This window comes from Calypte anna, chromosome Z (assembly GCF_003957555.1).
Source record: "Calypte anna isolate BGI_N300 chromosome Z, bCalAnn1_v1.p, whole genome shotgun sequence".
Lineage (NCBI taxonomy): Eukaryota > Metazoa > Chordata > Aves > Apodiformes > Trochilidae > Calypte > Calypte anna.
Window position 1 is genome coordinate 5,086,466 of NC_044274.1, and position 27,539 is coordinate 5,114,004.

Sequence of the window (27,539 nt, forward strand, 5' to 3'; positions counted from 1 at the left end):
CTTCTAGTTACCTTTAGGGCAAATATAATTAGGGCAAATATAAGTGCCTTGGTAAATATAGATTTTGAAGGACTATTCCAAGATAACAGGAACAGAAAAATCACCACAGTAGAACTTGAGTACACCAGACACAGGTATGAGACTGCGTGTTTCACTGACTTGATACAGGAATGGAAATGCCTACACTTCTATATTCTCATTGTAACAAAGATGTGACCACTGCAAAGTTCCTCAGTTTGCTTATAACCATTGTCCCATAACTGAGCCCATCTCCTCTGAGCTTTATGCACAAGAAAGATAACCAAACACAACTCCAATCTAAGTCACACAGCCTGTTTTGACACATTGACTTAATTTTTGTTTGTTTGTTCACTTCCCCAAGCTTTCCAGCTCATACTTATTTAGCTTCCTTCAGATGAAACCCTTGGTAAAGCTGCTGGTGTTTGAAGATCCTTAAGCTCCTTTGAATCTCTCAGTGTCAATTATTACTTATTTATGAAAGGAAAGGAAAAGCAAAATACACCGACCTAGGCTGAGGAAATAATGAATAGACAGAGTTGCCCATTCATAAATAAAACAATATACTTCCTATAGCTCTGACATAATCCTAAGGGGTTCTTTTCTGTTAAAATCAGAACTATTTTAGTAGGTGTTTTTGGTTTACTACTGTTGTGCTACTTTTAAGTGGGAGAGATGTTTGACAAGTGAATCTTCAGCAATGACAACTGAAGCTTTTATTGACTTTTTTGAAAATATTGAGCTAACTCAGAATTATCGAGCTCAACAGCACTTGGGAGCATAAACTGAAACGCCATGTGACTGGTACACACTATATGAGAATTTATTTAACTTTAAACCCAGTGGAAGACCAAAAGAATGGGAGGATACAAACTGATACAATGGGACACAATGATGATGTCCAAGCCTAGAGACACTTAAATGCTGTCAGAAAAACATTGCCTTCTCTGGATTGGATGTAGCCCTCCTGTGGGCTTTATTCCATTGAGCCTACACAAGTATAAATTATTATAATAATTTATAGCCATGCATAAATTTGCAACAGACCAGATTTTCTTATGTTATGTCTATTCACTTGCAGAAACATAAAGTTCTGAAGAGCACAGCTGTACAAGGAGACAGACACAAATACGGGGTGCAATAGGAGTGCAGGAAGATGGCTCCATCCTGATTGCTAGTGCCTCCTCACGACACACAGCTCTGCATGGGCCAGTCCCTTGAGGAATGCCTCAAAATAGCTTGAGAGAACATACCTGTTTGCAGATACAGAAAACTAATTACACGGAGCCAAATCTCAATGGAAATAATAATAAGAAGAATTAGAATGTTCCAAAAGAGTGCTCATCTGGGAATCTCAATTAGCTTTACAAACAGTAATTAATTTAGCTTCTTAGCTCTCCACAAGATAGAGAATTACTGATGTTCTCATTTTATGGATAGGGATATGCACATGCTAGAGTTAGAGAGCATGTCTTCTCATGAACTGTTCTCCACGTTGTGTTATCTCTCATCATAACAGATGGTATCCTCCCATTCTTCTGATGCACAATTATTTTTTCCATTTAAGAAGGAGGACTGTGGAAACTACAGACCAGTCAGTCTAACCTCAGTGCATGGTAAAATTACGAAAAAGATCATTCTGAGAGGTATTGAAAGACAACATAATCATTGGTCACAGCCAGCAGGGCTTCATGAGGTTCAACGAGTCCTGGATGTCACACTTAACTTCGTTTTATGACCAGGTAACCCACCACCTAGTTGATCAAGGGAAGCCAGTGCATGTAATATTTCTAGACTTCAGGAAAGCTTTTTATACTGTCTCTCATAGTATCCTTCTGTATGATGGGTGAGCAACTGGCTTTCACGTCAAGCACAAGGAGTAACAGTGAATGGGGTAACACCAGGCTGTGACCAGCCACTGCTGGGGTCCCACAGGGCCCCATCTTTGTCCCAGTCCTCTTCAACATCTCTATCAATGACTTGGACACACTACTGGAAATAATTTTAAGCAAGTTTGCAAATGACACCAAGTTGGGAGGGGTGGTCACCTCCCTCAGGGCCGGGCAGGCTCTGCAGAAAGACTTTGACAGGTTAGAGAGATGGGCAATCACCGACCACATGAAGTTCAACAAGTGCTGAATTCTGCACTGAGGACAGGGAAACCCTGGTGGCAAGTACACACCAGGGAATGAGTGGCTGGAGATAAGTGTGGTGGAAAGAGACCTGGGGGTCCTAGTTGATGGGGAAATGAATATAATTCAATAGTGTGCCCTGGCAGCCAGGAGGGACAACCATGGGCTCCCCAGAATGCATTAAGAAAAGCATCACCAGCCTGTCAAGGGCAGTGATTGTCCCACTTTGCTCTGCACTGTTATGGCCTCACCATTATTATTGTGTGTAGTTTTGGGCAGTGCATTATAGAAAAGACACTCTCAAGCCCAAAGGAGAGCAACAAGGATGGTGAAGGGTCTGGAAGGGATGACTTATGAGGAGCAGCTGAGGTCACTTGGGTTGTTCAGTTTGGAGAAAAGGAGGCTGAGGGGTGACCTCTTTGCAATTTATGGCTTCTTCATGAGGGGCACCAATTTCTTCACTCCTGTGACTGAAGACAGAATCCAGGGAAATGGCAGCAAGCTGAATTAGGGAAGGTTTAGGTTAGATATCAGGAAAAGGTTTTTCATCCATTTTAAGCAATGGAACAAGCTCCTCAGGGAAGTGGTAAGAGCACCAAGGCTTCCTGAGTTCAAGAAGTGTTTGGATGATGCTCTCAGGCACATGGTGTGATCCTGGGAGTGCCCTACACAGGGACAGGAGTTGGACTTGATGATTCTGATGGGTCCCGCCCAACTCAGCATATTCTATGAACTCTAGTCTGCTGTTTTGGACCAAAGAAGGAATGTCTCCAAAGTCTCCTAGGGCTTAACATAACCAAAGTCTGCCTCAGAGACCTGCATTAAATTCCATTGCTTGCTTTCCCCTGAGTTATCGTAGAAAATGTGTCCAGACAGGAATCTGCTGCATTTGAGTTAGTAACCAAATGGTGAAGTTCTCCTGAAGAAACCTACGACAAACATGGCTTTGGTTTTTCTGTTGAACCCTGCTATTACCCAGCAGATGACAGTACAAAAATGTAAAATTAGACACCAGGAAAGAGACCAGCCTGCCTTTGACCTTAGTTGCAGGGCATGAAGTGTCAGGGCTCTGAAACCAGTGCTCCAGCATGCTGAGATAACAAATCCTTCCCTAAAATAAACACCAAGCTGGCCACACCAACGGAGCTGCCTCTAGCTTTATAACCCCTTTGCCATTTAAAATCTCCAGATGATTTATTATACTGTGACATACACACAATTTTATTATGTCATGAAGCTTCAATAGTACTCAGTAAGCATATAGGGCTATAAAGGATAAAAAAAAAAAGTTCAGTAACATTGATACCAATCCCAACCGAACATGTTTTACTTACTTTCTGAAAAGGAAAATCTGTTGGTGTCCTCAAAATACTAGAGATATTTCTTTTGGTTGAGGGTGAACTGCATATGGCATGGACTTAGTGATTGCTGAACTACCAGATGTTCCTTAAATATTCTCTTGTGAAACATGTATAGTATACCATCCTCCAGGTAAGACAGGAGGTGGGAGAGGTTCCCTTCTATTTTTAAATTAATCACAAATTAAGTTTGTGACTTGGAAAAATTATTTTTCATTGTATCTTGGTTTCCTATGAAGAAAACAAGGCTTGCAGCTGGTGTCTGTGGCAGCTGTGCTGCAATGAATACAAAGTGGATGAAAAATATTGCTTTTGGACTGTGTAAGGGGAGTCTTCAGACCCATTTATGCTTTGTAGTGCTTTGGAGGACAACATAGGCTGCCAAGTCAAGAATAAGATCCACTGCAGTGACACGGCTGGAAAAAGAACCACATCCTGGCGTGCTCCTCTTGTAAAGCCTACATCTGCTTCAATTTCCTAGTTTAGGGTTACTAGACAGCTTCCCTACAAATTTCCTCTGCTGCATTTCTCTGAGCCAGCAGCTTGTCTGCTTTGTGTCTATTTGTGGCTGGTATAAACTGCAAGAGCTGAAATTCCCAGTGATGGTGGGGGCTGCGAACAGCAGAGTGAGTCACTTACATTTTTGTCAGCTGCAAAGATGAAACCAGTATCAAGGTAGGAATAGAGAGCAGGTAGCCTCACCTCTAGCTGATACTGCCAGTGACAGAATATGTTTCTGGGGCTCCTTTGCCTGCCCTAGAGATCGCTAAAAGCAAACCTTGCTGCATCCCTCTGAGGATGTGCTCATGTTATCACATCATCTGCCTGGGAATGAAAGGCCAGCATAAACTAGCTGCACAAGAAAACTGCATGAACTGTCTGCTGTCAGATACTCAGAGTCCTGTGTTGGTGAGGATTGTGCTATTACAGCTTTGCTAGTCCTCCCTGCTTGTACTGTTCTCTGGGCAGGAGCAGGCTGTGAAGACAAGCCTGGATGCAAAGATGAGCACAGGCCACCAAAACCACAGGAGGTAGCTGGGAGTGAGACACGCAAAATGTACCATCACTAAGAAGATAAAAAAGGCAGTGGATGCTAAGGAGGATGAAAATGGAGGGGAAAATACTGCACACCTTGGAGATGAAGACATGCATCACTCTAAGTCTCAGGCAGGAGGAAGACAGAGGAGGAAATGTCATCCAAGCCTCCCCAGTGTGGACCTGAGTGGTGAGGGAAGGGAATGCAATCAGCTTTTTAAAATCTCTGGAAGCTATCATAGCAGTTTACAATCAAGTTATCAGTCAGGCAGATGCACTCTTTAAACGCCTGTGATTAGCCTTCTTCCCTAATTAGCAGGAGAAGAATTGCTCTTGGGCAAAGTGGCTGTGGATACAGCCCTTAATTTCCATGGACTCAAACATAAACTGTAATGAAATGCTTCCTCTAACTTTCCAGGGAAAGCTCACTTGGAGCATGTATGTGTACTTGTATGCCTTTGCCATCTGGAGAGACACAAGGTCTCTTTTTCATCTCCAGCGATAAAAGTGATCAGCTTCAGAGCCACCATCTCCAGCAGATCCCAGCTGCCCACTCCTTGACAAGCTACTTGGATTCTTAGGAGGATCCTTCATTTTTTTACCTCAGCAGCAGAAAAAAGAGGACAAGGAACATGTTTGTGTTCACAAAGTAGCTGGGAACAGCAACAACATCTCCTGCTCCCAAGAAACTCATTACCTCTTGGCTATGCCCTGCCCAGTCTGTAAATGAGCACACGGGGAGGAGGGCAGCTCTGGGCTATGAGTTCAGCCCAGGGAAAAAAGAGAAAGCAGGGAGGGAAAAAAAAAGAGAGAGAAGCTCTGCAAATGAACAGTCAGCATAAACAAAGCCTATCAGCCCAGGCAAGAGGCTGAAGCACAACTGCACTAAACAAACCACAGTGGAATCAGCAATTGGCAAAGTAATTGGCATTATTACAGCTGATGGAAAATTTCTGATGCCGCCCATGTTCGCTTTCAAAACACAAGACTTGGAGATTTAATTGGCTGGGTCTTGTGGAGCTGATTGCCTTTTTTTTTTTTCTCTTTTTGGAGTGTATCAGCTTTGTATCTACAAACACACACTTCTGGATGTGCCTACTTCCCTGGCTCTTCCCAGTGACCATGACATGGGGGATGAAGCTTTGCACAAACTGAGCAACGCAGGAGAAATGTTTGGCAAGAGAAAGCAATGTTGAATCATTTCAACCTCTGTGCTCCTCCAGTTCTTTGCAAGCTCAGCTCTAGGTCTACCAAAACCCCTATGCTTGAAGCACCTAAAATACTGTGCATTAAGCCCAGGGGTGAAAATTAAATCTTGTTATGTCATCAAAAGGTGGTTTCATTGGCTTAGTCACCATGCAGGTAAAATAGCCCTCTTTCTCGTGCATAAATGCTTTCGTGAGCATGCTCTGGCATAATTCTCATACTATTTGATAAAAAGTTAATAATGGTTGAGCTTCCTAGTCGCTAGGAAGCTCAGGTCCCTAGTCCCTATCAACTAGTATCCTAGTTGATAATATTCCTTCAGCTTCCTAGTCCCTTTGCCCAAGTCGACCTCAACTTCTTATTTAAGCCCTCTTCCAAAAAACCAACTCTCATCTCTCATAGGTCAGGCCAGCATTGACAGGAGAAATTCAGCCACAAACTTTAAAGGCTTTACCCCCAGTGTTAAAAGCCTTACAAAATCATGAGTCTACAGAAAGCAGCCAGGTCCTCAAGTTATATGAAACTGGAGAATGGCACTTTCTAAAGCTTTCCTCAGAAAAAGAAACCTGGCTTGGATCTGAGATACACATTGAACTTATTATTTTTACCTCTGCTCCCCCACATTTAGAGATCTGTCCCTTGGAGGAAAAATAGGCCCTGGAGCAGAAAGCTCTTTCCCTGGCCAAACAGTGGATTCATAGGGCAGTAATGGCTGGGGAGAAAAGATGCTATTGCCAACTTCCCTCCTCTGCTCCTGAGGCCAGCGGCTCCCTTAATAAGAAATAGAGCAGTGGCAGTAGCTCCATCAATGTGTGAAGGGATGGTTCCTCAATTATCAAGGAGTCATTTTTGAAGTACACTTTCTCTCTGGAAGTACTTGGAAGATTTCTGAACCTGCCTGATTGATTCATTCACAGGCTGATTTCACTGGGACATAATCCATTTATATTTACAGCTCATTTCCAAGAAGGAGGGAGCCCAGAGAGGCTCATCCGTCATATCTTCTGTCATTGCAAATCAGAGGCAGTTCCATGCAGGGAGACATACAAAGCTGAAGGGAAAGGGCATTTGGCAACATGGTTCCCACAGATATTGGGAGCTGCAGAACACCAATACCTTTGTATTTTTCTTGCAAATAAACCCCTGCCTGCAAAATGGCCTGGTGCTCAAGGCCATGCTCAAGGATTTTAAGGGATATGGTGACCCTTCAACAGCCAGGATGGAGTGGCTGGACTAAAGCATGGTCCCTCAAAGTCTGCAATAAGAGTGCCCAGTGTGACCTTCTGTAACACAGCAAGACAATTTAGGAACACCAAAAGGTTGCCAACTCAGTTATCACAAGGATGGCTTCAGGATTAAACCCCTGCTATAGGACATTTAGGACCACCACTGGAATAACAACGTTGGAGAAAAGGATCATTTTAAGTAAGCAAGTGACTTTCCACCCAAAACAACTTGCTAATCACCCAGTGACACAGATGGCTTTGGCAGGGAATTACAGTACTGCCTTCACACCTCTTGCTTCCCAAGTTCCTTTCACTGCCACTGTCAAACCAGCACAGGAGCTGGTGAGTCTCACAAAGTTTCAGAAGAAGACAAGACCTGAGATGCCTTCAAACCCCGTCTGAGGCAAGAGGACAGCAAATAGGCAAGTTCAACACAGGAGAGGTCAGCTCTTCCCTTCTCCATACCAAACAGGACATACAGAAAATCACACTTGGAAGACCCAGCAGGATACGGACAGTGATAAAAATGGAAGAAACCACAGGCAGACTTGTTCTATTTGTTTTATCTACCAAGATTAATATTTTCCCTTGCAGTTACCATTTCTGAGTGCTTGACTCTGTCAAGAGTAAAGCAAACTGGCACTCCAAGAAGTCAGTGGAAAGATGTCCACTCCTTTTGAAGAAAGCATTTAAATAACATCACTTATGACCCTTTCGACAAAGAGGTAAAACTTCCCATTGGTAATGCAGTGGACTTCGAGGATGAGATTTAAGATCAAGGTCTGCTCCCAGCAGGGCTGCTCCAGGGCCACAATCAAATAATCTCATTTAAGTGTTTTCTGTGGTCTCTAAAATGGGCATAGCATCCTTGACTGCTTTGTGAGATACGGGGATTTATGTTTGAAAAGCATGACATAAAAACTAAGTATTGTCACATAAAGCAAGATGAAGCTATAAAAAGAAGCCAGGGTAATGTGGATGCCATTAAAATTCTGACACTGAGTTCCAGAAGTGGCTTAAATTTGCTGCAGTGCTCCCACTGTTTCTTTTTATTAAGCATGGGGAAATACTGCTTTGCAGATAAACATTGTGATGTGGTATATGTCCAGAATTTAAGGGAGTCCATTATAATTGTTGAAAATGTCGCTTTCATTAGTTTATGAATACCTTATTCATACATATTTTTTTTTTTTTTTTAAATCCAGAAAGAATGTTTTCCTTAAGCATGTGCCAAGTAAGAGAGTAAACACTTCTGGTAATACACCTTCATCTCTTCCCCAAGGCTGTCTCTCCTGCAGGGAAAGGCTCTCATTACACATCTACCAGCCTTCTTCACAGTCCTCTTGCAAACCTCTCCCATGAGATGCACACAGCTCCAGTAACAGCTGGCCACAGCTGGGTGTGTCAACAGTCAGGGCAGAGCCTTTCCCTGCCACTGCCAACGCTTCTAAGTCTTGTCTTCACCTTTTAATGGCACACAGCCTTTATGATGGTCCACCCGCGACAGGGATTTTTATGGACTACCACGGTATCATCTTCTAAACAGTGGACATGTGGCTGGTTATAAAGGTCACACTGGCAGCAAGGGAAACTATAATGTCTTTATTTGTTCATGGGAAGGGTATGCTGGGAGTTCAAGTTTCTCTCTCCAGCCCCAGTCTCTCTTTGCTTTGATCCTGACCACCTTTGAGAATAAAAAAAGGAATTTAGCTCTTAAATGTGATTTGGTCAGTGGTGTCTCAGTTAACACCACCCATAAAAGGATCAGTTTCATTGTTACACAGGACAAGCCTGCGACTAGAGGGCTGAAATAGCAGTAGTACAGGGAAAGAAAGAAAAAAAAAAGTATCTTTTTAGCTTAAAAAGGCCAATCATTAACCATGTAAATAACTGAGAGGCTATTGAGCTTTAATAACACACTATTCTGTTGCTCATTCATCAAGCAGGATGAAGAGAAAATGTTTTGAGACCTCAATTTTAATTTTTTTTTTTTTAAATTAGAGATTTACACGTCGAGGTATTCCAGCCCCATGAACACCTGCCGATAGCATGAATGCAAAACAGAACATTCATGAGGCTGTACGAAAATGGACACACAAAGAAGAGAATACTGTTAACAAGTACAATATCTGAAGAGTGTGGTTGAGCATGTGGGGTTTTTTTCCTCTGGCTTTTAAAAGCATCACATCCTCAAATTCAAACACGCAGATGGCTGCCAGAAGCACTCTGAAACCAGCGAGCCAACAGTGTTGGGCATATCATTGTGTTCTCTTGGCCTCTTGACTCTCACATTGATTCTTACTCCATTTGGTTTTGATCCAGGCACATTGGAGAGGATTTTGAAGTCACCAATGACCTCTGAACTTCAATGATGCCATTTTGGGGCATTTTATCTGAAAGAGGAGATAAGGGCAGAAATGGCCATTCACACCATCTAGTTTGTGTGGGTGTGTGGGAGGTAAGTATAATGACACCATTTCTGATTTCAGTTGAAGCAGCTGAAGTAAGCTGCTGAGGCTGTGCAGAGAAGACAGGTGATACTCATAGAAGGAGAAATGTTTTAAAGGCTGTGCAACTGTGACATCATCTCATTCTGTTGATAGTACACAGCCATAACTGATGACTGTAACTTCACAATGTCAAAACATTAGCTCTAATTCCATTTCCTTGCACAGCAGCAATCCTGAGCTATAAGTCATATCAACTTCTGGCTGAATGTCTGAATTTTGTTTCTTCTCTCTGGAAGAGTGTGGAAGTGCAATTTTTGATATGACTCTGGATCATAGGAAATTCCAGTAGATGCAGAGCCTTGTGTTGCATCTCCTGGAAACTCAGACTGCTCTAGTAGGAAAAGACTGACCTTGATCCCTACCTACAAGACATAACATGAGTCTCTGGTTTTCACAGAAACTTCAAAAGAAGTTGCCTTGATCTTCATTTCCCTGGCTTGCCATGCTGAAGGAGATAATCTGGAATCCTCAGATGAAGGATAAGGCTGATGAATTTGCTCTGTGGGAGCAAGGGGGCTTTCAGTGATATGACTAAAGGTCATCTTCAAGACAGAACTAAGGTGGTAACATCATCATTAAAAATCCTGAGGCAGACACCCTGTGGCACACATGCCTCCTACTGAGGGGAGGACCCTGGACACTGTTACTCATGTTCCTCCATATGCTGTGAGAAGTTTCTCAGCCCCTGCGTGGTGGCTGAGTGTGTGACCATGTTAGCAGAATGAGTCACTCAAGGCTAAGATGGCTCCATGTCAGGAGGACAACCATATGGGTTAGGGTGCTTCTCTTCCTTCTGCCATAAGGGAAAGAAAGTTCCTGTGATAGCCATTTCCCTCCCTCACCTTGTTACGGGCTCTCATTAATTCCTTCCAGCCATCTCAGGCTCCTGCTTTTACTCTTCCACCATAGTCCTTTGCCTTTTTCTAGCCATGGCAGCAGGGTGGAGCCATTCTCTTTTCCCAAGTGTTCACATCTCCTTACTTATCCTCACCAAGTAATCTTGTTCCTGTACAGCTGACTTTCTCCCCAGCACTTTTTGTTATCGAAGATGATTTATAAAACTTATATAGCAATAAAAATTATTGAAGACACTTATAAAAGAAACATTATCAATGGTCATGGAATACTATACTGTAGCTGCTGCTGAAATACAAGAGATGAGAAATACAGTATCCCTATGTGAAGAGTACTGCACCAACTAATTTTGGTGTCACATAGATAAAATACTGATTTAATTTATCTGAATCTAGTAAAACCTGGAAAGAGCTTATAGGAAATCATGCCTTTATCTTCATTAATGAAATTCTGGGCTGCTTCTGGGAAGACTGACAATTGTAAAATCAATCATCTGCCAAACTTTCATTCACAGCTTCATCATGAATCCATTACAGATGTGGCAAAGATCGCCAGACTCACAGGGGTGTGAGTGATGGCACACGTGGGAATAGAGAGCACCACGTTTTCTTCTTGCTACGGCAGCCTGACAGCCCTGGGGACAGGAGACCAAAAACCAGATGCTCTCAACACTGCCAGCACACCTCGATGTTGTGGGTTTTTTTCCCTCCCACCCCATAGCTTGGGCCTTAAGTCACCTGAGCAAGCAAACCCCACAAACCTTCTTTAACAACAGTACTTGTGATGCCTGGAGAGGGGTGTCAGAGGTCTCAAGAAATCCATCTGCAGCCCATCTCACTCTTCCCACCTAGAAGAGCATGCCGGCATATGGATGAGTCTGGCCAGCCCAGCTGCACTGTCAGAGGTGGAAACCAGAGCTGATGCAGATTGGTTTTACCAGCTCCCTTTTCATTTGGTTTGCTGCATCCGGAAGCCACAGAAAGGTGAAGCAAAACTACATGCACCCTATCTGCCAAGTCACATGTGCCCTGGTACCCTCATGCTTCTGTTCATGATCATTACTATACACGGCAAGAGGGTGTTCAGAAAACACTGGTCCCTGGGGGGTAGCACGATGCAGCAATTTTCAAGCTGGCTGCTCTGCAAATAAAAGCCAGGTTGCTAGCAAGTTAATGTCTGCAAAGTCTGATGCCTTGATTTCTGCTGTGTGGATCAATATTAATGGTAATATTGTATTTCCAGGGCATACTCAGCTGACAGAACCATCGATTATTTGGTATGTAGCAGTGCATTGATACTTGGTAGCAAACTGGGACACTGAAACAAATGAATGTGCAGTTGTTAACAAGTAACACAAGGCATTGAGTTTCGGTGACACAACAGAGATATTGCTTTTTTTGACTAAAATGGAACATCTTTAAAATGTCAAAAAGATAATTTACTTATCTGACCTACTGACATACCTGGAGAAAATACCTTCTTCACTGAAACGTGCAGAATATTGTCATGTTTCCAAATATGTGATGAATTACACCTGTCCTTTGACCAAACACTTGAGGTATTTTCAAAGGAGAGGCATTTAGTTTGATATTTAAATATGTATTTTATCAGATGGCCTTGTGCACAGTTTTCAATGAATGAAAAGATAATGCAATATTACACCTTGGTTGTAGTAGTTAGGCCAATTTTTTAATTTTTTTTTTAACTAGGTTTTTGATTCAGTGTGAAAAAGTATTGTGTATACAGCTATAAACATATATGTATTTGGATAGGATGAACTCAAAATAAAACTTTATTTATCAAACAAAAGGTTTAGTTATATTTGAAAGACACAATAATGCTATGTCTTTCCATGACCTGTTTTATTATAAATAAATCCACAATTTTCTCCTGTGGACTGACTTAACTACCAACCACCAAACTATTAAAAGACAATTGTACAGAACACCAATTGTATAACTGGAACCCACTGAGGAAGGCGCTTTCCTACGGTGAGGAAGAAAGGAACACTTTCTGTGAAGAAAAATACTCATTGTACTTGCTGCTGCGTGAAGGAGTATCTGAAAACTTACAGCTCTTTGAATTCAAGCTTGGAAAGGCAGAGGAGGTGATGAGTAAATATGCAAGAAATTCAAGTGTACCATCCACAGCCTTTTTCTGTGATAAAGAAAAGCCTTTTCTCAGCTATGAATGTGTTGAACTCTGTATGCTTCGTTGCCTTAGCTGCCATCTATGATCTTGGAGAGGTCAGGACCAAGGGATGCTGAATCAGTCTCTGACAGTGTCTCTTTTCTCCCTCTTGCTGCTGACAGAGTTCAGGATGATGGACTCCAGTTTCTCAGTTGAGCCTGAGCCTCTTCAGCTGCTAGTAAGTTAAACATGCCCAGAAATATTCACAGGCATTGAGGCCAACTGGCACAGAACAGTTCATATCTCTGCTCACAATCGTGTCTTAGCTTCCCTAATGCAGCCATTAAATGCAAATGGCTCACTGGGATGAACCTTGATCCATGCTTATGAATGATTTAGCAGTTTGCTAGTTGTCATGGACCAAAAGCATGCCAAGGACTGCTCTAGTAGTTTGAGTAGATCCAGTCACACTGCTATGCCAAGAGACATTCCCAGACAGTACTTAACTTGCTTGAGATGAAGCCTAAGACATTAGTATGACATCTGTCCTTTTTCATCTTTCCTATCCAGTGTTACCTATTTCCAACAAGCAGAAGAGAGTTGCATTGCCCCAAGTTTGGTCAGAACAATAATCTTTCATGGGCTCATGATATCACCCTTATTCAGTGATAAACCTTAGATTAGCCTGAAATCTAAGAATGATTGTAAGGAAACAGATGTTATGTGTTTAAAATGGCACAAATGTTATACATGTGCAACTTAACTTCATAAACAAACCACCATTCCCTTTGTCACATCCCACACCACTGTCATCTGCCTGATATTGCATCTGCAACATTTATAACTTTAAATTACATATCTCCAAAAAAGGATCCCATCTCAAGCAGTTGTCATATGCTGTGACCATGCTAAACTAGAGAACCGTAAGATGTTTCATGGAAATTTCTGTGCCCAGCTGCTGGAGGCAAAGTGAGTCTGATTTCATGGGTCCTTCTGAGTTACAAGAAACTGACTGGAAGCACTTTACTTTGAGAAAACCTGACTATATCAGGGCAGGAACCACCTGGAGGAAGACACTTGAGCATTAATGCAATCCTGCACCACGAGGGAAGATCTTGGTATGGTGTCACCCAAGTTCAAGCACTCTTCTATACCTTATAGGGACCCAAGCGCTGCAAGGCACTGGAGGAAGGCAAAGGAAATGCTCCATACCTACCATACACACCACAAAGCCTTTCAGTGGGAAGGTTTCAAAGCTACCATTAGAAGCTCTTACCCTCAGAAGGAAGTCATTCAGAGTCACTCATCCCTTTGAATGGTTCCCATGATCTGTGTGACTGGCTCCTGGTTTGCAGATGGAGCTTGGGAAGGATCACCTTACTCTAGTGAGCTGACTGTGCTCCAGCAATGTCACTTTCTTGGTGTACAGACAGCACCAAGGCTGCCACCCACCCTTCACAGTGAGTGTTTTTCCCAAAGAAAAGGTGGTGGAGACTTGTGCCAGGCAGCTGGTGCCTCCTCCCAGCTCCTATTTGAACACCTCTGTGGCTCTGACAGCTGCAGCTAAAAGCACCGTGTGGGCTCACTGCCTCAACACTTCACGGCAGCTCCCTGCCTCAGGGAGCTATAATGCCAGGAGGATAGTGGATGACTTTAGCATTAGACTCAGCCAGCAGAGTCTAATACCTTATGATCCTATGATCTAGTGCAAAAGCCAGGAGGAGTGGGAAGCCCAGCAGGCACCTGATTGAAGAGGATGAGGGAGACAAGAGGAGACAGTGTCCTGCTGTGCATTTCCTCCACCTCCATAACCTTCTCATTTTCAAAGAGCTTCCATAGGGCTGTGGCAGCTATTGTTCTCCAGACCTGGTTGATCAGCATCCCCGCTACACTGACAGTAGTTTGGGATTCATGTGCTTCCAGCCCTTCTTCTTACCATCTGGAAAATGAGCAGCTCATTTGGCTTCAAGAGGAAAATACAAACATTTACAGCTCACATAAGCCCATGCTAACCTGTTCACGGTTGTGCTACATACTTCATGCTCAGAGAGACCCAAATGCGTTTACACCAGACTTCACACTTCACAAACACGTCTTTCCTTCCTCCCTCCCTCCCTCCCTCCCTCCCTCCCTTCCTTCCTTCCTTCCTTCCTTCCTTCCTTCCTTCCTGCCTTCCTGCCTTCCTGCCTTCCTGCCTTCCTGCCTTCCTGCCTTCCTGCCTTCCTTCCTGCCTTCCTTCCTGCCTTCGTTCCTGCCTTCCTGCCTTCCTGCCTTCCTGCCTTCCAGACTGGCCACAGCTGCCAGACCAAACTTTGGCACAAACATTATTGATAAGCAGAGTCGGAAATAAATGAGAGTTCTTTCATGCCCGATTATTTAAAGGAGGCTGAAGTTTCCTATTGGCTATTAAGATATAAAGGAGGCTAATTTAAACACACAATGAAGTTTAAAGAGTAATCTTGCATACGCAGGTAGGTAAGAGGAGTTTAAAAGTTATTCTTGTTTCTGTTTTGTTACATAAAAAGAGAAACACTGTCAGGGCTGTGAATTTTTTAAAACTCACACTTTTTCTTCTTTCCTAGGGCTGGAATAGGTTTGAGCATTGCTGCTATTATCTCAGAGATGACAGAGATGTTTCCATGTTAATGTTTCCTTTCACAGTCAAATATCCACATTCACCATGTATATAACTTCAGCTCAGGGACTGCAGCTCCCTGGTGGTACAAAGACTCAGGGGCTGTTTTGTGCAGATCCTTCTGCCTAAAATAGGGTTAGTAGTGATAGAAAGAATTGAAAGGTCATCCCACGGCCTTGATAGAAACAGGAAGGTAGGAGAATATTAGGGAGAAACTGTAAGGTCTAATATCCAACTGCATTTGGCAAAACTGAGTGTATTTGAATGGCCTGCACCAATACTTCACTCTGTTTCCAAACAGTTGTCCTGGCCCTAGTGATTACCCACCTGAATACAGTGAAGAAGGGTATTCACAGGAAGGATCTCATGATAAAAAGGCTATTCCTGGCCCTCTTTCCATCACATCATAATCTGTCCACTAATATGGCTTGAGATTTCAGCTGATCATAAGGTCATAAGATGCTACTACTAAGTATCACTTTGACTCTGTTCAGCCGAAGGCATTTTAGCTCCACGCAGCAGGCAGAGAAAAGCTACAGCAAAGCCTCCAAATCTGTTTGTATAATAGATGAAGTCTTTGCTGTATGACATTTATCTTCCTCCAGGGAGTGACACCTGATAAATAAATCTCTAGTCCCCAGCAAATTTAAATGAAACAAAGGCAAATTATACCCCTGCATGCTGTAAATATATAACTGTAGAGAACACAAGACTTCACACTCTCCCACCATTTCCTTTGCTACAGGAGCTACAGAGTGCTGACCAGCCCCAAATTCTGCCAAAACCAGGGGAACTCAAATCTCTGAGTGTACTACAAAGAACGTGTGATAACATAGCAGGAACTAGAAGATATCATTCATTTATAGTAATGACATGTTAAAATTACTCTTTTTTCTTTAAGTTATCAATAAGTAAAAAACAAAGTAAAAAGGATTATTAGCATATGAATCGGAATCAATGGAGTGAAAATGGGGAGAGATCTAGCAAACAGCTGATCTGTTTCCCAGTGAATAACACTAGGCTGGACAAATTTCAAACATCATGGGATGAATAACATCCTACCCAACACTGCCATGTTGGCCACTGCTGTACTGCAGAGTTTGAGTGGCTGTGGGTCCATCAGTCCTGTACTGTGCCCATCCCTGGATGCCAGCCATTGCCTCCAGCTCTGACCACAGCCGTTTCTTTGGACATCCTGCATCCAAGCAGTTCAACATGGACAAAACCACAGATGGCTGCCCAAAACAGCAGGCAGAGAGAGTATGACTGCCAACAACCACCTGACACCTGAAGTCCTTGTCTGACAGATCTGCAGAGCCAGTTTTTGTGTGTATTACCCCTGGAAAATGCACTCTTTTGCATCTCCCACACACCCCAAGAGTTGTCACAACTACATGAAACTCTTCAGCATAACCCAGACTATTCCCCTGAACCCTGGCCCTACAGACACAGAGCTCTACACCAGGACTATCAGACAGTTTCCTTAACTGCAATTGGCAGTCATTTTGCTCCTCTCTGTGCTCTCAAAGCTGAGACCCATCAAAGATTAGCAGAAAAAAATCACGACAATTTTTCCCTAAGCAGCAGCACTGGTAATAGGCTTCAGGAAAAATCCTCCTAAATGCAAGTGATAAGCGTAGACTGTGTGAAGGCTGACAGGTCTGATTATAATTATCACTGTGAGGGGACCAGCTCTAACCTCCCTTCTAGAAGGCAATGACAATTCCTGGAAGGGAACATGCAAATGAATTATGATAAACAAAATCACTGCAAGTCGAACTGTCTTTCAGTGAAAAGCTAACTAAGGTGTTGAACTGGAAGGAAGAAAAACAAACAAACAAACGAAAAACCCCCCAAAAGAAACAACCCAAAACACTGAGCACTCATTTAAGCTCACCCAGAAAGAAAATAGTATTCAAACACACATTTAAGTTTTTGCTGACTTTGGGCTGAGTGGAGTGAAAAAATGAAGCAAGACACCTGAAGCATGGGATGGAGTCTTTGACATATGAGGATGTTTGGAAATAAAGGATACCTTCTCAAACCCTATAGACAGAACATGCTCTGCAACATAACATGGAGAGCCTCCAAGGAAATATTGGTCCACACCGAGCAAAGTATTCAAAACTAAATTAAAATTCAACCAGCCTTTTCCCAACCTTTTCCCCTTCCTTATATCCTAGGAGGAAAAAGCCAAACACAGCACTTCTCAAATTGTATCTATGTATTGCGTTCCTCAAGCTGCCATCTATACATTGACTGAAATACCACAACATTGCTTTTCAGTAAGGTTTTGAGGTAGATAAGGCAGGTGGTATTTCTTCAAGATCATACTGTTCTAATCTCCTTGGACCTTTCTCTGACAGTGTTGCATTCTTTCTTAGGCTGCGGGTTGTTTTGACATTTCTCATTCTATTTCCATTGGAAACTTGGAAATATGGAACTTGGGCAACCTGGAAGGTTTCCCAAGAATCTCAGAATAGCAGTATGGTAGTTTTTTCCTCCTGAACAAAGGGAAATAGGTATTATCTTCTTAATAGAGGGCTATCACTGATGAAGAGGAGAGCCTCAGAGTCAAAGGCAGTTCTAGGAGTTTCATTCTCATTATATCTCAATGGAGTGAAGCAAATAAAGTGTGCAAGGAGACATATGGAAGCTCACTACGCAAATGGTCTATTTAAGGATCTTACTTCATAATTACGTCCTGGTGTCAGGAGGTTGGTAATAATTATTAACACATATAGATCTTCTGGATACAATACAAACTGTCCCAAACCCCAACCCATTAGAATGGCACATATTAAAAAGAAGCCCTACTCAGCTCAAGATTTTTAGACTTCTTCACTTAAAGCCTGGCATATCAGCTTCTGTGCTATTCACATCCTAAATTCCATGTCTAGGACTGCAACAATGGGGTATGGAAGGGGAAAAGAAAGGAGCAAAACCTTTCATAGCAGTAACCCTTTGATCTTACCTTGCTCACAGATTTCGCCACTGGACTCTGCACAGGGAACCCACACTCTCTTCCCAAATTCTTCATCTGACTCTGTGGTGTTTCCCAGAGCAAAGAGAAAAGAGAAAACCTTGATTGTGGGAATGTCTATGCAGAAAATGGTCACAAGTATTCAAAGATTTGCTCTGCCCTTCTCCATTTCATTACATCATTCTGTATGCCCACCACCACCTTCCAGCCGGGACCTTCTGTGTACCCAGTTCTGGCATTCACCCCCAGGCCCCCAGGTCAAGCTTCTCCTTAACATACACATGTGCAGTTTTCTCCTCTCATGGTAAGCACCACAAGGCCACCACAGGTTTCCTCAGTGGCCACAGGGAATGTAATGAGCAGTGATAGCAAGGAGCAATGCCATTGATCCCTAAGACAATCCATGTCAGAAAGGCTTGGGAAGAGCAGGAAGGAGTTACACGATGCCAACCCTCTTGCTTTGTTTAATAGTTGAAGTAGGGAGCTCAAGCCAAGGATTAATACATTGCAAACCATTTAAAACAGGGTAAATGTTTGTGATTCAGCATCATGATTGAGGTAAACTGCACTTCTGGTACAAAAATGAGATCTTCATCTCCTCTTCTTCTCCTGCCACATCCTCTCACTTTGTCCAGCTCTTGAGTCCTTCACACAAAGGTGAAATATTTTACATTTTCACCTGTGGTGATGCAGATCAGAGAGTGTTTTCTTTGCTCTGCTTTTCACTAATTTTGCCCAAGGCATCTTTTTAAGCAGCAGCCTGTGCAAAGATAATAGGTGGCACAATTCTCTGTAACTGGAATGAGCAACATATCAGCCATCTGCCACTCCAGGGGGCTGAGATTAACCTAGCTACTGGACCATGACTGCAAAGCATTTGCATATTTAGATTACAGAAATGTGAGGTTACCGGTCCAAAAAAAATGAGAGACTAAGAGTGGAGAAGGTGTGGGGAGAAGCAGTGGAAGATAGCCTTGGAAGAGTCTTTAGGATTAACCCTTATAGATATAAGTCATGCCCTAACAACCCCAAGCACACTGTATTTTTCATTACAAAGTGTTAAAAGGGTGAGGGAGTTGAAGGAAGCAACTTGAGATTCATGAGACATCATGTTCCAGGGAAATACATCCTACAACACTTCTTTGATACAGGGAAAAATGAGGACAAAGACAATCAGCTGCCTTGTCAGTGCCTTGCAATCCTCCTTGGGATGTATGAACAAGCTATGCAGAAGGCTTACTTGGAACACATGGAAAGTAGCACCAGAGTAACATTTTCACCCTAAGGAGGGCAATTTCTCTGCACTGTCAAGATATCAAGGAAATTAAAAAATGGTTGCATTCTGGAATAAAAATATTGAGGAAGAGCTCTTAATTTACTGCCCTCGGTTTACCTGCTTGAATGACAAACACCACATTGCTACAGTGAGCAAGTACACTGGTGCAGTTGGCCCATGTTAATATTTGTCCCTGTCTTTGATATCCTCTCTATAAATTTGTTCAGAATTGATATTTGGTAACTGAAGTATTAAGAGGTTTAAATCAGTAGTAAACACAAGCTGGCTCCACATCTAAAAGCATGAGGCATGCTCTGTGCAGGTGCACAGCAGGTTAGGAGAGCTGCCAGGGTCTTGTCTGCTCACTTTGATGTGAGCTTTAATCCCCACTCCTGGCATTTACTCTCATAGGTTGGCATCCCATGGTCAGTGATCTCAGGTTAAAAGGAAGAGTTTGTGGCCAGAAAAAGAGGTGCATCTGCAGCCAAAAATATCAGCAAGGACTGCTGGGAAAGTCAGGCAAGGTCTGTATGGTGTGTGCCCTTGGTGGGGATGGTATCTTACATATACAATTCATTAAGTCAAAAGAGGCAACTGAAAAGCAAGCAGCAGTCACGAGGGCATACAAAATCACATATTTTTATGTGATTTACTCATGAGGAACAGGTGGGATCTGGAGGAATGTACAGTGGCATACAGATTACTCCTAGTTACTTCGTCCACCCACCCTCCTGTCAACATTTGTTGTTGTTTCTTCACTCTATCCAAGGTTTCCTGGTCCAAGTACTGCACACCTTTCACTTTTGCAAAGAGAAAAGCAGGTAAAGAGACAATGGCATCTCTTCTGTGCAAGCTCAAGTTGAGCTACCTCAACTGCATGGTTAAATGCACAGCTGAAAGGAGGAAGACTGAGAAATCTGCAGATGTCCTACCCCATACAAAGCCTGCTAGCATCACCTCAGAAACAATGAGGAGAAATCACTGGAAGAAACAACACAGTGATGAGAGCCTGCTGGAAAACAAATTTAAATCTCCCTAAATTCCCCACTGTGTGTCACAGTATTTCCAAAAGGTATCACATAAGCAGAATTAGGTGCTCCAAAATCAGGCCCACGTGTCTTAAACCAAAGGTGAGATTCAAAGTGGTTTAGATATATACTAGGACATGGTTTTCAGGTGAGAGGCAGCATATCACAAGAATCATCTCACACGTGGGACTACAAACTGGGCCATCCCAACAACCCAACAACCCACAAGCTTCTGACATGCAGCAAGTTAATAAGCCTCTGCCCATGCTTTTGGAAGGTGTCCTTGAACTTGACCTGCTGGCAGCATGACTGCTACAACTGCTGTAAAACTGCATCTGAACCTGTTTTTAAATTCAACGCAGGGGGTTTCTCTTTCTCAAGTCCCCAGTTTCTGTGAAGTGAACCTAAAACTTCAAATCCAGATGCCAGCACAGTCTAGAGAGAGTATGTGTATGTTGTGGAAGATGTTTGCTTTCAGCTTCATCTATTAGAGTAATGCTTGTTCTGGTAACAGTTTTTAAGGGATTTTGTAAAAAACAAAATTCCATAAAATTAAAAAGGTACTTTCCTTGGCCAGCAAATTGAGAGAAGAGGTGACCAACACAAGGACAAACCTTTTATTTCAGACAAAAAATCACCGCAAAACTTCAGACCATCCCTTGAAAATTAATCAGCCTTAAGCATGACTATCGAAGTGTCAGTCCTGTATGATTATTTTTTTTCCCTTTGTTTTATCCATACAGGCTTTGCAGGAAGGGGCTTTTGCAACCAAAGCACAGACACTGCATCAACCCTCTCAGCTGAGCCATGGAGCTGCCTGCAAGTTGCCTTGTCTCTCAGCAAACGAGAAGCAGAGGGGAACACAAATGCAGGAGATGCTGCACCTTGCAGAGATTCGCGTGTCCTACAAGTAACCTTGCATCACGATACAGAGCCATGAGAGCAGCCTTATGGGTATGGAAAGAGGAGGAGAACAGTGAGGAGGAGGGGATGGAACAGAAACAGGAAAAAAAAAAAAAAAATCAGAAAACTCCCTGGGAATCAAGTTCTCTCTTCCTCCTAAGGAAAAGAAAATTAAAAAACCCTCCTCAATACAGAGATGGCGGGAGGGTGGTGGTGGGAGAAGAGATGAGCACACTCGCTCCTTCTCTGCTTAATATCATTTCTGCTGAGCATCTAAACACACACACACACAGGCTACAAGGAAAGCACTTCTTCCAGTTGTTTGCCATACTGCACCAGCCCTGGGGCGACACGGGCTCAACCCCTCCCTACCACAAGTCCCTGGCAAAAGTCCCCTCACTTCCCCAGACCCTCGAAACACCACTGGGGGAGAGGTGGATAGGGGGAGAAAAGGATTAAACAGCGAAAGGGAAAAGGAGAGGAAAGAGAACACCCCTGAGCCTGGCCGGTGGCCCCGCAGCCAATTCTCATTCCCGGCACGTTCCTCTGCTCTCCAGCGCAGCCCGGCTTCGAAATATTAGTGTGGTGCAGAGTGCCATTTTCGAGTCACTGCAGCTCCTTCTTGGCACCAGTTCAGCTTTTTGTCTCGCCTCCTTCTCCTCCTCCGAGAAGCGCCCAGCGGAGGGAGGAGGAGGAGAAAAGAAAGGAAGAAAATACAGCCTCCCCTTGGCAGCCCCTTTCCTCCCCCTTCCTGAACCCTGCCTCGCTTCCCCCTGGGCACCCCGCTCCCTCCCAGCCCAATCCCAACCAAACCCACCCTGCAGACATAAATCTCTTCCCACCTCCACAGCAGCCAGTTCACATCCTGCTTCCCCCCCATCCCCCCCTCAAAAACCCTCAGCTCCCACCACCCCTTTTCATCACTCACTGCTTTGTACTCCTCTAAATTTTTCCAGTCAAGCGTTACAACCTTCCCCATGACCACCACCACCACCACCTCACCACCCGCTTTCTCCTCCATCCCTAAGCCCTACCACCTCCTTCCTTCACATCAGCGAATAAATAAATAAATAAGTAAATAATTCGTGCCATGGTTGGTTGCCAATGCACTGGCATGCTCCTCCTCAGCATGGAGAGCACACACAGCACCCACCACATGCCTGACAGGTCCAATCCAGCAGCTCTTGGCTGCCCAAGCACTATGGAGCTGCAGCACCCATGGGGTCACACACATGTGCACACACACGTGTCAAGGGGCAGGGCACACTCCCTTTGCACCCTTTGGTGTTGCTGTAAATACAAACTTTCTGTAAGCCTGTGTTTGGCAACAGAATTCCTTCTCCTGCTCGTGGGTCTGGGAGAAAAAAAAAAAAAACAGAGGTGGAACAATGAGGCAGGGAGGCTGTATTTTTTTAAGCAACCCAAACATGGCACTGAGCACTTCTACCAACAACTTCTCAGCCTGCCGTGCTGGCAACCAGCTGCCCAGTTCCAGCTTGGCATGAGCTTTAATTTGTTTTTCTCTCCTCTTAAACACCCTCCTCCCAAATATTTATTCAGTTATTTCATTTTCAGCTTTTTTCTTCCTTTTTTTCCCTGTGAGACAGCCCAGAGAGGGACTCCCTCCTAGTCCCACCCACAAATCCAAAGCAGAATGTGTGGAAGGAGCACCAAAAGGAATCAAACGTGATATGATGCTCAGTGGGCCAACAAAGGGGGTGAGGGGAGAGGGAAAACCACATACGTACACACAACATATGCACGCTCTTTTCTGAGGAAGAAGGAGAGAGTGAGAGATACCCTACAAGAAGGAAACGAGACCCTTGTGCATTCCAGGATGTGCAAGCTCCAGCCCCTTCCAGAAAGGATGAAGGGGACAAGTTTGATTGGGACACAGAGGTAAGTTGAGGCAAAACCTCTCCTATGCAATCAGGCTGAGACAGTGGGGTTGTTCAACCTGTAGTAGAGATCTCCAGGGAGATCTTTTAGCAGCCTCTCAGTACCTGAAGGGACTACAGGAAAACTAGGGAGGGACTTTTTATAAGGAGTGTGAGGACAATTAGCTATGGCTTTAAACTGGAAGAGGGGAGAATTTGGTTAGACATCAGGAAAAAATTCTTTGCTGTGAGGCTGCTGAGCCCCTGTCCCAAGTTTCCCAGAGAAGCTGTGCCTGCCCCATCCCTGGCAGTGTCTCAGGCCAGGTTGGATGGGGCTTGGAGCAACCTGGGCTGGTGGGAGGTGTCCCCACCCATGGCAAGGGTTTGGAAGTAGATCTTTAAGGTCCCTTCCAACCCAAACTATTCCATGATTCTGTGATTTTACGAAAACAGATTCTCCTTGGAAAGGGGAGTTAACTTTAAACCAGTTACTTTACTACAATTAAACTAGAGTTTGAAACACTAACGCATGCCTGACAGAGATAAAGTGATGTAAAATGCACTTTGTCTGGTGCCTGGAGGAAAAAGATTTAGAGAAAAAATATAATAACACCATGCTGATACTGCAAATGGCTTGAGAGGGGCATTGATGGAGGGGAGAATATGTTCTGAAGATTTCAGCATAGCAGAAGTGGTGGCATGATTACATTACGCTGAAGATGCAGGGCAGAGTATGGCCCCGTAAGCAGATGCTCATGTCCTTAGGGATTTTTATGAGCCTGATTGGACCAGCTTGTCCACTGAGTCACATCAGTGGGAGCTCCTTGAAAGCCACTTGAATTAGAGGATGGCGAAACAGATAGGCACTCACCACGTCTTAGACCTAGAGCCTCCATTCCCCACAGCAATGAGACCCTTGGGAGACTCAGCAAAAGTGTCAGGAAAAGGCTATATCTCACTGAACATGCTCTGGCCACCCCTTGGAGCAGCAGAATAACCAGCTCAAAAGCTGGGTCACAGAGACAGACAAGGAGACAGGAAGGTAGACGAATGGACAGCATGCTCGGGGTGGTACAGACAAAACAGCAGTGTCCTGAACAGCTGCCTAATATGTATCTTAGCAAAACCTCTTCTGGCTGTGGATGAAGTAGAAGCTGTGGGCTGGAATCCTAAACCTGTCTGTTGGTCTGACTTTTGTTTCCCTGCCGTGCATTTATAATACAGGAGAAAAGCAGAGGGTTGGGTGACAGCCTCTCACTGCCAGGATTCACATGGAGGAGCTGGTTCTTTGCCACCTCCAGCTGCTGCCTGTGGAGCAGCTGATGGGCAAGTGCTGAAGTGGACTTAAGCAGGTGCCCTGCTGCGATTGCACTCGTTAAAGGGTGAGTGCATTGGCATGCTTAAATTGAGCTTCAGACAAGTGTCCTTAGGAGAAGCTCTGCCACTGGGACATGTTCCCTCTTCAAAGTCCATATAGAAGCTTTCTCCAGGGCACTTCAGGTGGGTATAGCTGGGCTGGATGGACAATCAGGCAGGACCATCAAATCTCCTCTTCTGAACTGTGTCTTCAATGTACAGGCCCTTTGCCTAAGGATGCCATCCAGCCTTGGCAGTATTCACAGAATCACAGAGTTAAAGAAATCTGTGAATTAGGTTTGGAAGGGAAGATCATCTAGTGCCAATGCCCCTGCCATGGGCAGGGACACCCTCTACTAGATCCAGTTGTTTATCTCCAATGTCGGCTGGTGTCCACCCAAGTTCTCTCTCCCAGATGGTTTATATATCCGTTTTCTTTCTTTGCTGTTCCTCAGCCTTAGGGTATGTTTCTACCCTTTCCTTCAGCCTTTAGTGCTGAGTGCTGGCATTTGGCAAGGCTGGATGAGTCCCTCATCTGTGTCCATGCAAAGCAGACCCCTAAGCTTCGGAGACCCCCACAGAGAAGGTATCATTGAAATGACTCCCAGATAGAGACACCTTCAGATCCTTTGAGTCGAAAGGCACTATAAATAAAAGATATTACGAACTAACAAGTTCTCAGTTGCAAACTGGAGTGGGAAAGAATATTTTAGCATCCTCTTTCTATGCATATTAACTCTTGGCAGACACGAACATTCAGGTCTTCAGAGCTGAAAACTTCACACACTATGCAGCACACTGAGCCCATGTGCCCCATCGCCAGTTTCAACAGCAATAAAATCAATGCTGCCCCAATGCTACAGCCCCACGGTGCCACAAGCACCCAAATGCTGTGTTCTTTTGGGGGTTACAACTGAACATACATTCCATGGTGATCTTTCTGAGGAAAAACTCAGTCTTTGCTGCTGTAAGCTCACAGTGAATGGTGACTGATCCTAGAGATTTTTTATCAAGTGGCTTCTGATGCTTCTCTTCCTAGGGTGAGCAAGCACTTTGTATTAATCTGGCTTGCTTCAGTGCAGTGACCCAGTGCTGTGCTCCACTGCTAAAAGTTCAGGTCCCAGCTGCGGGGCTAAACTCTTGCTGACACTGTCCTGATTTCTCAGTCTCTGTCACTCACACATCCAGGGAGGGGAGGGGGAATGTTTGCGCTTTTTTTGTTTTGTTTGTTTTGTTTTGTTTTTCCAGGCTGGAAAAATAGTTCTGCAAAACACAGAGAAGATGTGATAAAGGAGATGAGCAAGGAAAGTGACCCCAACGTGTGTGGTGGTGTAGAAGAGAAGAAATCCTTTGAGCAGCACCGGGAACATCATCACATTATTCTCTTTCTTCATCAAGGAAAGAATCTTGTTCAAGAGGCAATAAAATGTTATGGGCAAGGAAAAGCTTTTAGGAAGCCTTAAAGCACTTGTGTGCGTGCACAAGTGCACAGGGAGAGACATAGAGGGGGAAATCACTATTAGTGACGGGTGAACTACAAAAGGTTGGATGGTTTGTTTTGGATAAAGATCCCCACATGCAGATGCTTATCTAAAGCCCTCAGTCTTTAAAGCAGGGCTGGGAATGTCTTAGGAACATACCCTTCTTGCATGATTTCTAGTATCTCGCAGAACAGTCATTCATGCCAAAAATACCAAAAAAAAAGCCCAGATTTTCTTTTTTCTGCTGTATTTTATGCAGTGTTTTTGCTCTGCTGCTTCTGGTTCCAAGCAAAACCTAAAACCACAAAGGCTTTGACTTGAAGATTGGGCAGGGCTTACTTAACTTCAAACCATCCCAGTCTTAATGACTGCACAGATATGAGAGCAAAAAATGAAAAATGGTGCTGTGATTCTATGGAAAAGTTTAAAAGAAAGAAAATTGGCAGCAAAACAAGCTGGCTTCCCTCACTACAAGCCATGATTTCTCTAACCTTAAGCAGATTACTTATCTGTAAACTGGCTACTCGTCTCCCAGATATCATGCAAGATCACTGCATTCCCAGTTCAAATGAGCCTGTGAGTCTTGGGTTGCTATTATTCAGTAAATACTACTGAATCAATAAACAAAATAAAGACTTTGAAGAGAGGCTTGTTTCCCCACGCAGTCTTGAAACTCATCAGATCTGCAGTAGCCCTAATTTGACAGAGAAGGAAGAAACAAAACTGTTTGAATGTGATCCAGTGCCCTCCAGTTTTCTTGAATCAGGGTATAATTGAGGTAAAATAGCCCAGGAAGGGTGCTGTTGGGATGAAAGAGGTATGTTTTGCTCAAGTCCCCTGGACAAACAGGGCTGCTGCAGGCCTGTTTTTGATCTCTGGCTGGGTTTACACCAGGATACATCAAGTAATGTTACTCACTGTGTTAGGCAGATCAGAACCAATGTGCTTTTAAGGGTGTTGTCATATGTCCTTTGTCCCTGGGCTATTCACCTTGGGAAAGTTAGAAGCACACACATTCACTCTAGATCAAGTGAAGAATTAATGTTTTGCTCTTAAAACCAGGCAACATTTTTTTCTTATATGTTTTCTCATGGTGTTTTTTCCTTCCTTTGCTGTTATTTATTAATTAGTCGAGAAATGCTCTTCAGCTCATCCTAGTGTTTTAGAGTTCATGACAGGTCTCTAGCTGACACAAATCAGGATAATTCAAACCAAGACAAGAGAAACACTGATGAAGGTCAGTGGAAAAGGTGCAAACCAGGACTTTATACTACAAAGGCTTCCAAAAGCAAGGGTCACAGCCTTCTAGACAGTGCATTTACCAACGGTCTAAGTATAATCTTAAGGTCCCAGGTCAATAGGACCAAGATCCCATTGGTGCCCACACGGGAGAACTGGGAGAAGCTCCATCACCCATCATTCACTCTGCGCTTTGCAGAGTTCACTGTGTCCTGCTAAATTCTGCAGGGTGATGACCATTTTGGTCAAAACTTGGTTCTTCTGCATCTTCTTAGTTTAGCTGGTGGGAGA

The 27,539-nt window shown here is 43.7% G+C and overlaps 1 protein-coding gene across 3 annotated transcripts in view; it reads right to left on the bottom strand.

Annotated features, from left to right (window-relative positions):
- The window catches only part of SETBP1 (SET binding protein 1), a 260,092-nt gene that overhangs the window by 125,127 nt on the left and 107,426 nt on the right, over positions 1 to 27,539 (bottom strand). For 2 of the 3 annotated variants that reach the window (XM_030466768.1, XM_030466770.1), the window contains one exon: positions 18,080 to 18,151. The exons of the other annotated variant lie outside the window; for it this stretch is intronic. In XM_030466768.1, coding sequence (XP_030322628.1) covers positions 18,080 to 18,151 — 72 coding nt within the window. The remainder of the gene's footprint in view (positions 1 to 18,079; positions 18,152 to 27,539) is intronic. 3 annotated transcript variants of the gene reach the window in all.